Genomic DNA, 16,807 nt, shown 5'->3' on the forward strand with positions numbered 1-16,807 from the left:
AGTCAGCTGCCCTGGGGGATGAGCTTGGCATGGGAACTGAGGCCCTGCTCTATGCCAAATGGTACCATGAGCTCACTTCCCTGCTTCGGACATTTGATAAGCTCCCCAAGCTGAAAGGATGTTGGTCATAGAGACCAGGACCTGCCTACTGAGGTGGCAAATAGCTTTCTTTCTCCCGGTCAGGACATCTAGAATGTCTGCCCTGTCACTCACCAGCTCCTGCTGCCCTGTATCCATTCTAGTCCCTGGGCAGCCTGCCACTGGCTGGTGCAGACTCTGGCTGTGGTGCTAAAGGAGTAACCTAGTCCTATCTTCCTTGGAGAGCCCAGGGTGATGCACTTCACTAGATGTCTTAAGGTAGGAAGCTCTGAGGGCTGGGGGTGTCACTCAGTGCTGGAGCACTTGCCTAGAATATGATCCATTTGTGAAAATGGAAAGGCGGTGTGGGACAGGACAGTAATATCCTGGTCTGTGTCAGGAAATAGATCTACGGTACAAGAGGAGGGGTGGGCCAAAGCACAGGCCCAATTGTGGTTCCCTTTATAGGACTTACTCCCACCTCCTGACTTCCCAAAAGTTTGTCAGATGACCCTTGGGTAATCATCTTGGGGGCTACGTTAGCATAGCAGGTAAGATCTCTGGTCACCTTTACAAGCATCTCCCTACCCTTTGGGAGCTGTCTGGCATGGGCTATGTCCAACATGGGTGGACTCACGGTCCAGACATCAACCTTGCTTCCAGAACACCTTCCCTGCTGTTTGCTACAAGGTCTTCAACTGCAGGTTCCTATCACAGGCCATAGGCTTCCTGCTAGGAATGGACAGCGGGACAGAGGAGCACCCAGTCTTTCCACTGGTGCCCTTTCAATGGAGGGGAGAATACAAAGTGGTGGTGTGATGGAGGGATGGTCTGAGAAAGGGTAGTTGGTCACTCTAGATCCCTGAAGGCAGTGGGTTGGAGGCTTGGGTTGATATCTACCAGCAAGCTTCATCTGGAACCTCAATGTTTGAGGATCTTGGGCCCCTGGGAAACATGGTATTACACAGATACCTCGGGGTGACAAACCCCCAAATGTTGACAGCTGCCTGGAGAGTCACTTCTTTCAAGGGCAGATGACCACATCCTCCAGTGTCATCTCCCCAGTTCCAAGTAGGAACACCATTTTGCAGGTCTCAGAGTACTTTGTGTACCAGTCTGCTAACACTGTTGTTACCCAAGCCAAATGTGGCCAAGGTTTACGGAAGGGTTGGCCAAAGGGTAGGGGAGCCCTCTGAGTCATACAGGCTTTTCTGGTCATGTGTCCTGGTTCTGTCCGTACTGCACTCTCAGGCCTGCAACCACAGGAGGGTATGAAGTCTCTAATGTCCTCCAGTGCCCAGTGTCACTACTCCCAACGTCAAACTGAAGAACCTTCCCCTTTTTTAAAAAAAATTTTTATTTATTTGTTTATTTTTTTGAGACGAGATCTCTATGTAGCCCTGGGTTTATTAGAACTTGCTGTATAGGTAGGATAGGCTGGCCTCAAACTCATGAAGGTCCTGTCTCATGAGTGCTGAGATGAAAAGAATGCCACCACCAACAGCTAAGCTTGGCTTTGAGTTGTGTCTGTCGACATACTTTGTCACAGCAATAGGAAAAGTAAGACAACATCCAAAGTCACCATCCACCGCCGTCTCAGAAGTGGGACCTACAAGGCTGCAGTATGCGCCAGGTACCCAGGCAGGAAGATGGATAAGTGGGCTACATGGGTGACACTGAGGAGCTCGTGTAGGGAGAGTTTCAGGAGGGTTGTGTCTTCACAGACATCAAGCATGGGAGTTGGTCTTTGGGAAGAGTATAAGTTGATGCCATGGGAACTTGGCCCAGCAGAGGCATCCCCTCAGGTCTAGTAAGGTCAGTACCTATAAAGTCGGGTGAACGCTGCAATCACAGGAACCTCTGCTGGTGGGGAGGGCACAGCTGAAGGCAGGGCTGTGCTCAAGCTTAGCTTCCCAGAAGTGGTTGGCTTATTTACCTGTGTTGAGAAGTGTTTGCATTTGTGACCACATGGGAAGACTTCCTTTTACCCACCTCCCCTCCCCCTGCACCTCAGCTGGGCTGAGCAGAGACCTAAAGTCCCAACCCCTCCCCCAGCCTGCTAGTGACTATGGCCTTGGGCCTGTCTGTTGCTCTAGTTCCAACTCAGTCCTTCAGGCTCCCTCTCTACACCACCTGCCCCTGAAACGGGGTCCTCTGCTTGCTACCCAAGAGGATGTTGTCTAATTTCCCCCTCAAGTCAGAAACAAATTTCTCCTTGGTGGGACCTGACCTGGCTGCCAATGGGAGCCTGCTTGGAGTCTCCAGCACAGCCTACCTCCTGAGCTCTCTGGCTTTTCTGGACCTGTACAGCTCCAACCCTCTCCTCTCTGACCTGGGCTGTGGTAACCGTAAGTATTGTGTTTGGCTTTCCCTGGGTGAAGCCAGTGATTCAAGGCAGTGGTCCAGGTAGAGCTTCGAGCTAACAGTAAAGGCCAACAGAGGGCCCCTGCCCTAAGCCTCCATCACTAAGCTTATGTAGAGACTCGGGAGAAGGATATCTTTAGTCATGGCCAAGTTGACCCTAGGATGGTCACTGATTCTGTAGCTCCTTAGACAGGCATACTCATGTCATACCAAGGTCGCTGGAGGTTCCTGGTGAAGGAAGACTCGTTTCCCTTACCTGACAGAGCTCACTGGTAGATGTTTAGGGAGAGAGGTACACAGGAACCAAAGTGAAAAGCAGATTCGGTAGAGACAGATCAGCCTACTTAGTAGCTTTCCTGTGGCCCTACTTGTCCTGATGTAATACGGGTCTCCAATAAATCTTGACTCCACCTTGGGGACTTTTCCCTCTTGGGAGCCAGTAACCTTCTTGAGCTGAATTCATGCCCTGGCACCCCAGTTCCTCTGGGCACCCCAGTTCCTCCGGGCACCCCAGTTCCTCTCTACCCCTTAACTGGGCTTCCGAGTTTCAGTTTCCACCTCCGATGTTCCCTTCCCTGTCTTTACCTCCACATCATATCAGAGACCTTGGCTGGTTCCTTCTGCTACCACCTCCAGTATTTACTGCCTTGAGCTCCTTTCTCTAGGCCCCCAGTTCATTTCCTCGGGTCTTTGCCTACATCTTGCTTAGTCGTCTCTTGGACGCTGCAGGAGACGCTGATCTGCTGATCGCACACCACAGGACAACTGGGGGTTCTTGGCCGGTGTGTGACCCAAGGCCTTTGCTGGGGCCCCTTCCCTCCCGGGCCTGGCGGATCCAGAGCTGTCTGACGAGGGAGGAGGAAGGTGCGGACCAGGACTCCTTCGTGGGCTCCCGCAGCTCTGCGCGGGCCTCCACCAAGTTCGTGCGTGGCCAGGTGGGGGGCGGGGGCTGAGCAGAGGGGCGGAGGCGCGGCCGGAGGGTGGGGTCTGGCGTGCGGGGCGGGCGCTGCCGCCTGGCCGGCTGCGCTGGCCCAGGATCAGGGAGCCGATGTGGAATTTCCTGCCCGGCTCGGCGCCCCTCCTGCCGCCCCCCGCCCGGCCTCGCACTCCTCTTCCGGCCGCCCTCGCCGCGGCCGCACCCGCGCCCGCGCCCACCCGCGCCTGCCCCGCGCCTCATGGAGGGCGCAGGGTCCCGGGGGGCCGGGCCGGCGCGGTGCCAGGGAGCCCGAGGGCCGCCGCCGCTGCTGCTGCTGCTCTGGCTGCTGCTGGGTCTCGCGGCGCCCCAGGAGTTGAACCCGCGAGGCCGCAACGTGTGCCGCGCGCCCGGGTAGGAGCTGGGCCTGTCCGAGGCGTGGGGCGCGAAGCGGGCTGGGGGTAGCGGCGCCCATTTCGGTCCGGGTTATCCAGGACCTCGCTAAACTGGTCAGTCACACGAGCCCCTCGGGCCTCCCGCGCGACTTGGGCTCAGTTCCAGGCCGAGTCTGGGCCCCCGGGGTGCATCGGAGGGCCGACTGGACCAGGAATCACCTGAGGGGATTACAGAGTGTTGTGGGCCCCCAGAAATGGTACTGTGTGGTGTCCAAAAATGTCAGGAAAGACCAGAAAAGAGCTATCTCGAAGCCAAGGAAGGGCATTCCGAGGGAAGGAATAGCATGTGCCCAGGCTCCAGGAGCCAGTGGCTTGAGCCTAGAGTGGGGGCCAGAAGGGCTGAGGAGCAACCCTCGGGCGAGCTGGGCACTGGGGAAGTCTTGAGACTTGGAAGGACGGATTTGTCTTGGTTATTGGGTGCAGAGTGGGAGGAGGATGGTGGTGGAAGTGAGCACGGAACAATGATGGATGCGTGATGGGAGGACGTGGGAACCCCTGTCGGCTCCTAGGGGCGGACACTGGGTGCCTGGAGGTGGGTGTCTGAGGGGATCTTGCTGGGGAAGCCCGTGTGGGACAGGCCCAGCCAGAAGGCAGAGGAGCCCGGAGCCTGCGCGGAGGGTGAAGAGCGACGCGCAGTAGGCGCAGAAACCGAGGGACCTGTCGACTGGTCCGATCCACGACGCACTCAAGTCATCTCTGCAGAGGCGAGGAACCCGCGGTGGGGCGCCTCTGTGGGTGCTGGGAAGACTGTTTTGGCACTCCAGGCTTGGGTCCCCCGGGGGCGCTCTGAGTCTAAGGGCCTCCGGGGGTGAGAAACGTCAGCCAGGGTTTCAGGGGTGCAATAGACAAGGGGCTGCTAGCTGACCGCGCGGTTTCCTAAATCGAGTTGAGGTGCCGCAGACCACTCCCGGCCGTGAGCTCCGCCTCGGAGGCGGGGGGCCCGCCTGGCTAGCCATCTGCTTCGCATCGCCGCCGCGCCTCGTCCCGGGCCTCCCCGGCCCCAGGAATGCAGCGGCAGAGGCAGGCGGGGCGGTGCCTGGGGAGGGCCGTCCGCCCACACCAGGCCGTCTCCTCTTCCGACAGGCTGGCCGAGGGATAGGGCTAGGGTGGTGGGTCAAGCTGGAGTGGGGGAGCCAATATTCCCGCCGGCCGACCTTGGAGGAGGTGGGCTGTCTCTGTAACCCACAGCCGGGATGCATTTGCCTTCGTACCCTGGCAGCAGACTGCCCCAGCTGTCTGGATCTGAACAAATACTTGGATTTTTCTAAGTTTGTTTCCACCTCTGTAAAATAGGGTTAAATGGACCTCAGCTTCTGGTGCTGGAGGTGGGGGTAGGTTGCCCTGACTGTGCGTTGGGGGCGTTTGTGGGAAGAACAGTCTCTGGACTGTGCCCACCCAGGTCTGGGCCATCCTTGTGGTTACAGTGAATGAGGTCCAGGAGTGAGAGGTGCGAGCTCATCATGCTGTGCGCCCGCGGCCGCTTGCTGGGCCTGTTAGTACAAGGACTGCATCGGATACCAGTGCCTTGTCTAGCAAGTGGGTACTGAGTTGTGAGTGTCGTTTCCTTTAGCGTGATCGGACAGCCCCGCCATGATGAGCACAAGCCTACAGGAGAGAAGGAGGGTATATGAGGCACAGCTCACCCTACACCCCTCCCCTTTCCAGAAGGTTCCTTGGAAGCCCTGCACATGCTGGGGAGTATGGGTGTTACGGAAGAGATGCCAAGGCCACATGAGGTGTGCTTTGAGACTGAGGCTGCTTTTCATGGAGGGGACATCTAGCCAGCTAAGCATGAGCTGCGAGGCAGGAGAGCAGAAGGTGGACTAGCTAGGTGAGGGGTGGCTCTCTGGAGGCTGGCGCCCAGCTTCGATAGAATCGGGGAGAGAAAGCAGGCCTGTTTCTCAGTAGATCCGGTGTGAGCACGGTCTCAGCTTCCCAGCACGGAGGAGACAGTATAGAGGAGATTGGTGTTTGACACTCCTGAGCTCTCTAGGTTGTGATGTCATCCAGTGGGCAGTTACATTAACGCATCTAGTGTTGAGGGGGCAGGCCACACTGGAGAGGATCCCATGGTATGACTCCTACCTGGTGGGGCCTGGAGGAGCTCCCTAGAGAAGAGCCATGTCTGGGGCCAAGTGGAGAGCCAGACGTGGGAACTCAGAAAGGGGTAGGTACACGAGCCTCCTTGGTTGGAACTGGGAGTGACCAGGGACAGACATAGATCTAATGGTAGGCTCTAAGGTGGGAGAAAGAGCTAGTTGCCACACAGCCGTGATAGTGGTTCCAGAGCATCAGCCTTAGCACCACACACTGGCTTGGAGCACTCGCTCAGAGAGCAGGTACTCACTCCGCCTTTGTAAGCTGTTGGATGAGTTCACCAGGCTATCCTTGTCTGCAGTGATGAAGAACCTTGCAAGACTTGTTCTTGGTAAAGCCACATAGGCTTGAGTCTGTGGAGAGTTGCCAGCTGTACTCAAAGGCTTGCTCTCTTTACTATAAATTGCCCTGTGTAGGCAAGGAACTTAACTTCTCTGATCTGCAGGTTCTTTAGCTAAAGAGTGGGACCGGAGGCTGCTGAGCTGTGAGTAAAGGGACATGCCACCATGATGATCTGAGTTCAATTGCCAGAACCCTCATGGTGGGAGGAGAAAGCTGACTTCCACATGTTGTCCTCAACCTCCACATGCACAAAATGGTTTATTCTCTCTCTCTCTCTCTCTCTCTCTCTCTCTCTCTCTCTCTCTCTCCTTTCCTCTCTCTCTGTCACACACACACACACACACACACACACACACACACAGGGGGGGAGGGGATAAATGTATGTATGTTTGTTTGTTTGTTTTAAAGAACAGGACCCACACATCTGGCAGGAGGAAAGCTCTAAAATGCACAGTTTTGCTAGTTGCTGCAATCTGCTTTCCAACATACGCTGACCCACCTGTAAGCACCACTGAGTGTGACCCTAGAACTTACAACCACAGAACTGGGTACTAGGCCAGCCAGGGAGGACAGGGCTCCCAGCAGGCCACCTAGTAACTGTGAAGGAGTACTGTCTGCAGAGTCTGGTCTAGAACCAGGTGGAAGTAAGAGGAGATGGGCTGATGGACTTGGGTCTCTCTGGGAAGGGATCATTGGCATCCCTGGGGCAAGGTGGGTGGGTCAATGGGGGCTGCAAAGACAGGCCTGTCTCGATTTTCTGTGGTTTCCACTTTTATTTGTGAAAAATATGCAAAGCCTGTTCCCTTAGTTTAAGGTTTTATGGGCCCTGTCTCTGAGGTCCCAACTTTGATCTAAGGGAGAACAGAACTCTTTGGCTGGGCAGGGGGCCTTTTGAGGCAGCTGGAGCTAATCTACAGTATGACTATTACTCCAAACTGGTCTGGGGCGCTTTTCTTTCAACCTGCCCCCACCCCCTGCTCTGTTCTAAGTCCACAAGCCCCAGAGGAAGCACACTTGTTTTCTCTAAAATGTAAATGAATGCTATATTTCTGCAGGACTGAGGCAAAACTCTGGACTGTAGGAAGCTATGGTTTCAGTGACTGCCCCTTCTACCTTAGAGGGTACACCCAGGCTCAATTCCCAGGCCTTTCTGGGATGTACTGCCCTGAAGTGCTGCAGTTAGAAGTGTGGCCGCTGGGGTGTAGCTCAAGGCTTCATCCTCAGCAGAGTCCCCTGAAACCTTGACACAGCATGCACTTTGTAAGGTCAAATAAACAGGAGAAAACATTAAATACAAGTAGATCCTCCAGCCTCCCTGCTTCTGGAAGGCATTGGGCCTGTTTACTTTGACTCCCACGTGTGGTTAGTTCCCCTGGCCTACAGCAAGGTCCCCAGGTGCCTGCCTCCAGGAGACCCCTCTGGAGGAACTCTGCAGGGTCTATCTACACTTGGTACCATCCCTCCCCTCACAGATGCTCGTGATCCACCCTGGGTGTTAGACCCAAGAGGGCTTCTAGCTGCCCTTGGGCCCATCTGGCAGTGGTGTCACTCTAGTCATGTCACATTTGGGCCTCTAACACCCATCTGTCTAGGCCCCTATCCCTGAGAGTGCTAGACCTTCCAAAGGTCATGAGAGGCAGGTGGCTCCCTACTCCTCCGTACTCACTGCAGACCCTTCTTGGCCTTACTGTGTCCTATTTCTTACCCTTGAGGCTGATGGGATGGAGGAGCCCCCCGTAGGTGACAGTTCTTGGATGTGAGCTCTTGGGGGCTTGCTCTTTGCTCCTTTGGTATATACTTCCTCTTGCCACCACTGTCTAGCAGGCATCAGGCGTGGGTGTCCAACCACCTTCCCAATTCAGGACACTGTGAAGGCTGGGGAAGGAGTGTAGGGGGAGGGCGTCAGGCTCAGATGTCCCTCTTCTGCTTGAAGTTCCCAGGTGCTCACCTGCTGCGCTGGCTGGAGGCAGTTGGGGGAGGAGTGTGGGATCGGTGAGTGGGGCTTTCTGGGGTCCTGGCAGGCGGGTCCAGGGCGGAGGTGGAGAGAGCATGCGCTGCAGCTCAGCTCTTCTTGTTCACAGCGGTGTGTGAAGGCAATTCCACGTGCTCAGAAAACGAGGTGTGCGTGCGGCCAGGCGAGTGCCGCTGCCGACATGGTTACTTCGGTGCCAACTGCGACACTAGTGAGCGCGGGGCGAGGTGGGATTGGATATTGGGCAGCTTGGCTGGAAACTAGAGAATTTAGGGAGGCAGATTGGGGGTGGGTTGGCTTTGGGGGCTGGCTGTGGCAGAGCTGAGGGTAGGATGTATGCAGGCTAACAATTCACACACCACCAACCCCTGGTTCTTGCAGAGTGCCCACGTCAGTTCTGGGGCCCCGACTGCAAGGAGAGGTGCAGTTGCCACCCGCACGGACAGTGCGAGGACGTGACCGGACAGTGTACGTGTCACGCGCGCCGCTGGGGTGCGCGCTGCGAACATGCGTGCCAGTGCCAGCATGGCACGTGCCACCCGCGGAGCGGCGCGTGCCGCTGCGAGCCGGGCTGGTGGGGTGCGCAATGCGCTAGCGCGTGCTACTGCAGCACTACCTCAAGGTGCGATCCACAGACCGGCGCCTGCCTGTGCCACGCAGGCTGGTGGGGCCGCAGCTGCAACAACCAGTGCGCCTGCAACTCCTCGCCCTGCGAGCAGCAGAGCGGCCGCTGCCAGTGTCGCGAGCACACATTCGGCGCGCGCTGCGATCGCTATTGCCAGTGCTTCCGCGGTCGGTGCCACCCGGTGGACGGCACGTGCGCCTGCGATCCGGGCTACCGGGGCAAGTATTGTCGTGAGCCATGCCCCGCTGGCTTCTATGGCCTGGGCTGTCGCCGTAGGTAAGCTTGGGGGCCCGGTAGCGGGAAGGTGGAGGGGTGAAGCGGAACTCCATCTGGTCCAGCTTCCTGACCCTTCCCTAGGTGTGGCCAGTGCAAGGGCCAGCAGCCATGCACTGTAGCCGATGGCCGTTGTGTGACCTGCGAACCAGGCTGGAACGGAACCAAATGTGACCAACCCTGCGCCACAGGTTTCTATGGCGAGGGTTGTGGCCACCGCTGCCCGCCCTGCCGCGACGGGCATTCCTGCAACCATGTCACTGGCAAGTGTACGCGCTGCAACGCGGGCTGGATCGGCGACCGGTGAGCAGCCCGTGCCTGCTGTGGCCCAGACACAGGGCTCCCACGCAGCGCTGCATGGGGGGTTCTGTAGGTCACGCCTCTTCTCTTGGTACCAAGGTGCGAGACCAAGTGCAGTAACGGCACTTACGGTGAGGACTGTGCCTTCGTGTGCGCTGACTGCGGCAGCGGCCACTGTGACTTCCAATCCGGGCGCTGCCTTTGCAGCCCTGGTGTTCACGGACCTCAGTGAGTGGGGACCTGGAGAGGGATAGGGTACCCCACACTAGGGCCTCCAGTCAGACCTCAGGGGCCTGTACTCCAGGGAATGGAAAGTAGTCAGCAAGCACTTTGGGGCAGTAGCTGATTTGGAGCCTGCCCTCAGACTGCAATCTGGCTAAGTGGCATCCTGATGTGACACAGATATGGTGTAGAGCAAGTCAGTAGTCTAGCCTGGGATCTCCGTTTTGCTTTCACACAATAGTCAGTCCCTGGTAACCATCCCCCAGACTCCCTCCTGCAGATAGTACGCACGTACATTTCCAAATGTGGTTATCAAGTGAGTGCCCGCCCTCAGGTGCGGGTGGGTTTCAATCTCTAGAGAATGGAGTAGGGGCTTGGCTAGGGCACCCGAGACCAACCGGCAGTGGCGGCCCGTGCAGGGGGAGGAGGCATTCTAGAGAGCCACAGCAGCCCTCCTTGACCCTAAAACTTTGCAGCTGTAATGTAACGTGCCCGGTCGGGCTCCACGGCGTGGACTGTGCCCAGGCCTGCAGCTGTCACGAGGAATCATGCGACCCGGTCACCGGTGCCTGCCACCTGGGTGAGTGGGTGAAGAACGTCGGGCCAGGGAATGAAGTGGGGTGCGTGATCCTGCGCTGAGCCGCTGCTCCCCACAGAGACCAACCAGCGCAAAGGTGTGATGGGCGCGGGCGCACTGCTCACTCTGCTCCTCGGCCTGCTGCTCTCGCTGCTCGGCTGCTGCTGCGCCTGCAGGGGCAAAGACCCGGCGCAACGGTGAGGCCCCAAGCCAGCCCCCACCCACCGCTGGGTTTAGATCTCATGCTCTCAGTGACTGGGTGTGCCTCTTGAATCCAGACCCCACCCCTGGCCCAGCCCTCTCTCTCTCTTCCGGCCCTCCCCTTTCTGTTCCCACCGAGATTGAACCGCCCTTCCCAGTCCCGCCCTGCCCCCTCGCTCAGGCCCCGCCCCCGCAGGGAACTCACGCTTGGCAGGAAGAAGGCACCTCAACGCATTTGCGGGAGCTTCAGCCGCATCAGCATGAAGCTGCCCCGGATCCCGCTTCGCAGACAGAAGCTGCCCAAAGTCGTAGGTGAGAATGTAGGCTCTGGGATTCAGGGATACCCACTACAAGAGGTTTCTAGAAAATTATGTAAAGGAGTACAAGACTCAGTGTAGACGTGGGGGGGGGGGGCTTGCGTTTTGATGTGTGTGGAGTGGAAAGGCGCCCCTGGAGAAAAGAAAAGGAGGAGGTTGCTATGGGCGAGGCTGTAGTGGAAGGAAGGAGTGCTAGATGTGTGGGCAGGTGTTGGGAGGTATGCGGGAGGCATGGGAATCCATAAATGATGCCACCTGACCTGCAGGTCTCTACCCCACGTTGAGACTCAGTGCCGCAGGGGAACTAGTGGCACAGTAGTAGATGTTCAGTGTGATGACAGACAAGTAGGTGGCCCTTCCTTTAGGCAACTTCTTTCTGGAGACTGGTGGGGATAATTCAGTCTCTCGGGAGGTAAAGGGGACAGCTGAAACATGCTTTGGTTCATTGTAGCAGCATAACTCCTAGGAGCAGAGGTGTCAGGGCTGAGCCTTGATAAATGAAGGCTGCTGGCAGAGAGAGCCTGAGCCCAGCTGTCATCTTGTCCCTGCACATTTGGACTCTGAAGTGCTCCAAGTGTCCCCAAGTCCCACCAGTTGGAGTCCAACTTGGAGAACGTGGTGGCCTTTCCTGGCCACATGTGCCAGAGTCTCTATGGTTTTCCTTACACTTAGCTTACTCATTCAGCTCCCTACCTGACTGCATTTGGTTTGCATCTTTTCCAGCTTCTCTGTTTTTTAAGCTATCTTTTAAAATTCTTTTACTCATTTTATGTGTAAGGTGTTTTGCCTTCATGTATGTGTGTACCACTTGTGTACCTGGTGCCTGTGGAAGCCAGAATAGGGCATCAGATGCTCTGGAAAAGCAGCAAGTGCTCTTAGCCATTTCTCCAGCCCAGGTTTTTTGTTTGTTTGGTGTGTGTGTGTGTGTGTGTGTGTGTGTGTGTGTGTGTGTGTGTGTGTGTGTGTGTGTGTGTTGAGACAGGGTCTACTACTATAGGCCGGGTTATCCTGGGACTCAGCTGTGTAGCCTCAAGCTCACAGTGACCCTCCTTCCTCAGACTTTCAAGCGCTGGGGTTACATCATGCACCACCAGACCCACCCAACTCCTCATGTTTCTCTTTACCTTCTGGGTTTCTTGATACCCATTCTTCAGCCTGGATCTAATGTGACTCATTTGAACCTCATGTCCCACCTTCAGCTTTCTGGAGGGGCTGGTCATGACCACTGTGTTCACATTTAGCTAATTAAAGGCACAGACTAGGGAAAGCAGGATTCCTGGAACTCTGCATCACTCGTTTTTGTTTTTTTCAGTGGCCCATCATGACCTAGACAACACACTCAACTGCAGTTTCCTGGAGCCGCCCTCGGGGCTGGAGCAGCCCTCTCCATCATGGTCCTCCAGGGCTTCCTTCTCATCCTTTGACACTACAGATGAAGGCCCTGTGTACTGTGTGCCCCACGAGGGTGAGTGTGGCCCTGCGTGGGCATCCCTCTGCTGCAGTGAAAGGCCTTGCTATCTATGCTGGAGGTGGAGGCATGGGGATCAGGGCACCAAGAGACCAAGAACTAGGAGTTGTCGGCCACAGGCCTGCAGCTACAAAGCTGAACGCCTCTGTCCTGCTGGGTGAATCTTGTTCCTAGTCAGTCATTCTGGGACTGGACCTGGGTAGGGAATGGCAGAGACAAAAACAACAGAGCTAGTGGGAAGGAATGGGCCTGTCCTTTGGTGCCACTGGGTGACCTTCAGCAAGTGACCATCCCCTCAACATAAAAAACCTCACTTATTTTTTTTGTTTGTTTGTTTCTGTTTTTCGAGACAGGGTTTCTCTGTAGCTTTGGAGGCTGTCCTGGACTAGCTCTGTAGACCAGGCTGGCCCCGAACTCACAGAGATCCACCTGCCTCTGCCTCCCTAGTGCTGGGATTACAGGCATGTGCCACCACCGCCCGGCCAAAAAATCCTCACTTCTTAAAGGGCATGAAACCCCTTAAAGTTAATGACCCCTGAGACTGGGACGTGGTGGGGGAGGGGCACAAAGTCTGGAGCCTGAGCCCTGGAAAAAGTATCCCTCCTTCCCCAGCAGTCAGCCCACACCCTGGGGATTCCCACTAAGTTTGTGGTAATGCCTGAATGTCGGGACCACATAGAGGCAGCTGGGCCTCCGCAGAGGAGGGAGGGTCACGCGTGGAGGTTAGATCCATGCGCTATTCTTGGATATAGTGACTCGCTTGTCCTTCCCTTGTTAGAGGCGACCACCGAGAACCGAGATCCAGAAGCTCCTGCTGCTCTGGCTGAGGTGCCCGCTACATCTCTAGCGCCCGGGAGCACCCCGGCGCCCGCGGAGGAGGCAGCGGCTCTCCCTGCATCCTCAGACAGCGAGCGCTCGGCGTGCAGCGTGGAGGGGCCCGGGGGGGCACTGTACGCGCGTGTGGCCCGGCGCGAGGCCCGGCCGGCCCGGGCCCGAGCTGAGGCTGGGGGCTTGTCACTGTCTCCGTCGCCCGAGCGCAGGAAACCGCCGCCACCCGACCCTGCCACCAAGCCTAAGGTGTCCTGGATCCACGGCAAGCAGGGCTCCGCGACCGCTGCACCGTCACCGCCGCCCGCAGGCCGCATGGCTGCTGCGCGGAGCCCTAGCGGGAGGAAACGGACCCCCAGCAACACGTCGGTGCAGCCCCCGGGCCTGGCCGAGGAGGTCCCCGCCTCGACCGCACCCTCGCCACCCCGGGCCCGAGCGCGCGGCCGCGGCCCGGGTCTCTCGGAGCCCACGGACGCGGGTGGTCCCCCGCGCAGCGCGCCCGAGGCGGCCTCTATGCTGGCAGCCGAGCTGCGCGACAAGACTCGCAGCCTGGGCCGCGCCGAGGGGCCGCCGGGACCGCGCGAGAAGCCGCTGCCGCCGCAGAAGGCCAAGCGTTCCGTGCTCACCGCCTCGACGGCCCGCGCGGCCGCGGCGTCGGAGGCCACGGCACCCGAGAAGGCAGCGGCCGGTGCATCTGTGCCTGAGACCCCTCGGAAGAAGACTCCCATCCAGAAACCGCCTCGGAAGAAGAGCAGGGAGGCGGCTGGGGAGCCGAGCAGGGCGGGAGCGCCGCCCGCAGCTTCCTAGGCTCGCAGCTCCGCGAGCCACAGCGTTTCCCGGCGTGGTTTCCCGCGGCCGCAGCGAAGCATTTCATTGGCCCAAGCACCTAGTGCCCGGCCGGACGCTGTGTCTGATTGGCCCAGGCTCCAGCAGCCGCCGCTTTTTTGGATCTGCTCTTAAGCCTGGCAGACACTTAGCTGGCTGCGTGCTCCCACTAGCAATGTCGTGGAGCTTTTCTAGTAATCTGCGTCTCATTGGCCAAGGCTGGGAGAGCCTACAGACTTCTTACTGGCCAAGAGTGTGCTTGGCTGGGCTATTCTGTTATTGGCTGATGCCGAGCATGTTTGCCTCTTGGCTGCTTCTCAATTGCCAGGGCCTGGTGCCTATGGCTGTAGGGTCTTTTCTTGAAGATGGCCAGAGGCTGCTCCTATTGACTGGGCTCCTGAGTATCTGGTTGGCCTGAACATGGGGAGGAGAGCTGGTCTCTGCCCCTCAGGGGGCTCAGCGCACCTTGGCCTGTCCCTTCTCCACTGAGCCCTGGTCCCTCAGCTGTCAAGCTGGTTTTGATGGCCTCCCACCACCCCACAATTGTGGGAACCCCAGGGGCGACTCTGGTGGCCTTAGATATATTTATAGGCCCCAGGCAGGGCTGCTCCCATCCCATCTGGGGCCTCCAGGATGGGTTCCTCCTAGCAGGGCCAAGCCAAAGCTTTTGTAATAAAACGCTTCTCCCCACTTCCTGTGCTTTTATTACTTCCTGCTTGAGGTTGTGGGCAAAGATGCCTTTCTTATAGAGTCTGTATGTGACATCTTCTGGACTCCTCTAGCTAAATGGAACCTTGGAGTCCCCAGTGTGGGTCTCTAGGAACTCTGTGAAAAGTGTGCTACATCCAGCAGTCCTGAGCAACGGGCCCAGCCTCCAGCCATGTCTCTCAAAGCACTGTCCCACTGTGAAGAGCCTGTGGTTTGCCCCAATAGGTGCCTCACCTTTAATGAGAACTTTCTACCCCATTACCACATGCTTCAAGAGGAGAGAGAGAAGACAGCCTGCTGGGCTTTCTCTAGAGCTGTTTGCCTTGGTCCCCACCCCACCTTAGCACCTTCACCTCTCCGCAGGCCCTAACCAGGGTTCCCACTGCCCCTCTTGATTTCTGAGAGCTGTCTGTTCAGGTTCCTCCTACAGCCCTGCCTCTAGCAGACTCTTCCTGTCTCCTATCTTCTTTTATTGTTGAGACAGAGTCACACAGTGCAGCTCAGTAGGACCTCTGCCTCAGCTTCCCAAGTGCCAGGACTACAGGTGTGGCTTCCCCATGCTTTTGTTTTTTAATTTTAAAACATTTGTTTAGGTATGTGAGGATTTTTGCCTGCATGCATGTATGTGTACCACGTGTGTGCCTGGTGCCACAGAAGTCAGAAGAGGATGTAACATCCCGTGGGACTGGAGTTACAGATGGTTGTGAACTGTCATGTGAGTGCTGGGAATCAAATGTGGGTCCTCTGCAAGAGCAAGAAATGCTCTTGGCTGCAGAGCCAGCTCTCCAGCACTTTCTCCCATCTCTTTGATGCCCAGCTCCAAATCTGATTCTGCCAACATCTTCCCACTTCACGTATCTCCAATGCTGGCAGCCCAGGGGGCTCTCCTTGGCAGGGCCCTTGTTCTCTGGCCGGTTTGGTTATCACTTTGAGGTCAGTTTTGACCCCACACCTGAATGGAGGTGGACACTGCCTCAGGCTGGCCTGGCTGGGCAACATGTGGGTGGAAGTCCTGCTGTCTCTGTGCCAGATGTTTTCCTCTGGCCAGCAAGGCACCTTTCCTGCTGTGGTCTTGAGGCTTAATTGTCCTCTGATCCATTGAGGCACCAAACCATACTAGCTGCTGGGGCTGCAGTCGGTCGGGGCGATGGCCAGTGTAGTGTTAGGCCCTGCTGTTGCCCAGTTTGTGCCCCTAACAAGCCATCCTACCTCAATGGCCTCTCCTTTACTCCTCAATTCCTTATTTTAGCCCTCCATTTCCCTCGTCAGGATTCTTACGATCTGGGCAGTGCAAGAATGTCTCAGTACTGGCCTGGGGCCTCTCCTCCCACTGTCCAGGAAGCCTGACTTGCAGCAGTCTCCCCGTGGGCACATCCCAGAGCAGAGACCAGTCCTTTCCATCAGCCAGTCCTGAGCCTGCCCCCCCAGGAGAGTTCTCCTTAAACACCTTTCCATCAGCCAGGCCTGAGCCCCCCAGGAGAGTTCTCCTTAAACACCTTTCACCACCCGGTGTTCCCCACCCCCTCTGGGCTTGCAGTAGTGCCAGCTCCCAGGGCAGGCGCCACAAAAGGGAACCACAACTGCAGGAACCTCTGTTGCCATGGGGACGGGGACCACAGAGCTCACATCTGGTAGTGATTGAGGAGGAAAAATTATGAGTCGTGGAAAACGCAAATATTTTTTTGTAGTACAGAGCACAAAGGAATGTGGGGACTGGAGAGGGGCCTAGGCTCCGTCTGGCTTCCAGCAGGATGTAGCACACATCACTCAGATTGGCCAGACTGCGCCAGACACCACACACATGCACACACACCAGCAGTTGTTTATCTTGTGGTAAACATACATTTGTGACTAGATGCACAGAAATACCAACACACTCAGTGGAAGCCCTGAAACACAAAACAAACACATAGCAGAATGCATCCCACACAAGACTGCATCCAAAGAAGCAGAGACAGACTCATCAAGGCTCCAAAACTCCCTGGGACACAGAGGCAACTAGACATATCATCCACTAGACAGAGATGGACCTTCATGTCCAAGATAGACACACTGCAACACTGCACATACCCTGCCACACACATGTCCAGTCAGCCCACAGTAATGCAGAGGGCTGTCAGCTCCCAAACAAACAAAGGGCAGGGGATACACAGCAAATCCACAGACATAGGAGTGCAAGACACCCTGCAACATACACTCTCAGGCATGGTGAAAGGGTTAGTTCATATCATAGGAATCACAT

At 56.9% G+C, this 16,807-nt stretch overlaps 1 protein-coding gene across 3 annotated transcripts; it reads left to right on the forward strand.

Annotated features, from left to right (window-relative positions):
* The first annotated feature begins 3,412 nt into the window (after window positions 1-3,412).
* Window positions 3,413-14,547, forward strand: Scarf2 (scavenger receptor class F member 2). Of its 3 annotated transcripts, XM_036196732.1 has the most exons (12): window positions 3,414-3,769; window positions 8,183-8,241; window positions 8,331-8,432; window positions 8,603-8,689; window positions 8,882-9,122; window positions 9,204-9,422; window positions 9,519-9,647; window positions 10,118-10,221; window positions 10,298-10,415; window positions 10,601-10,731; window positions 12,049-12,201; window positions 12,983-14,547. In XM_036196732.1, the coding sequence occupies exons 1-12, from the start codon at window positions 3,618-3,620 to the stop codon at window positions 13,837-13,839; spliced, it is 2,352 nt and encodes a 783-aa protein (XP_036052625.1). In that variant the 5' UTR covers window positions 3,414-3,617; the 3' UTR covers window positions 13,840-14,547. The 3 variants fall into 3 exon arrangements, with proteins under 3 accessions (XP_036052623.1, XP_036052624.1, XP_036052625.1); XM_036196730.1 differs by having other exon boundaries at window positions 3,413-3,769; window positions 8,603-9,122; XM_036196731.1 differs by having other exon boundaries at window positions 3,413-3,769; window positions 8,603-9,122; window positions 10,616-10,731.
* The last annotated feature ends 2,260 nt before the right edge of the window (window positions 14,548-16,807 follow it).

Source organism: Onychomys torridus, chromosome 8, assembly GCF_903995425.1.
Source record: "Onychomys torridus chromosome 8, mOncTor1.1, whole genome shotgun sequence".
Classification (NCBI taxonomy): domain Eukaryota; kingdom Metazoa; phylum Chordata; class Mammalia; order Rodentia; family Cricetidae; genus Onychomys; species Onychomys torridus.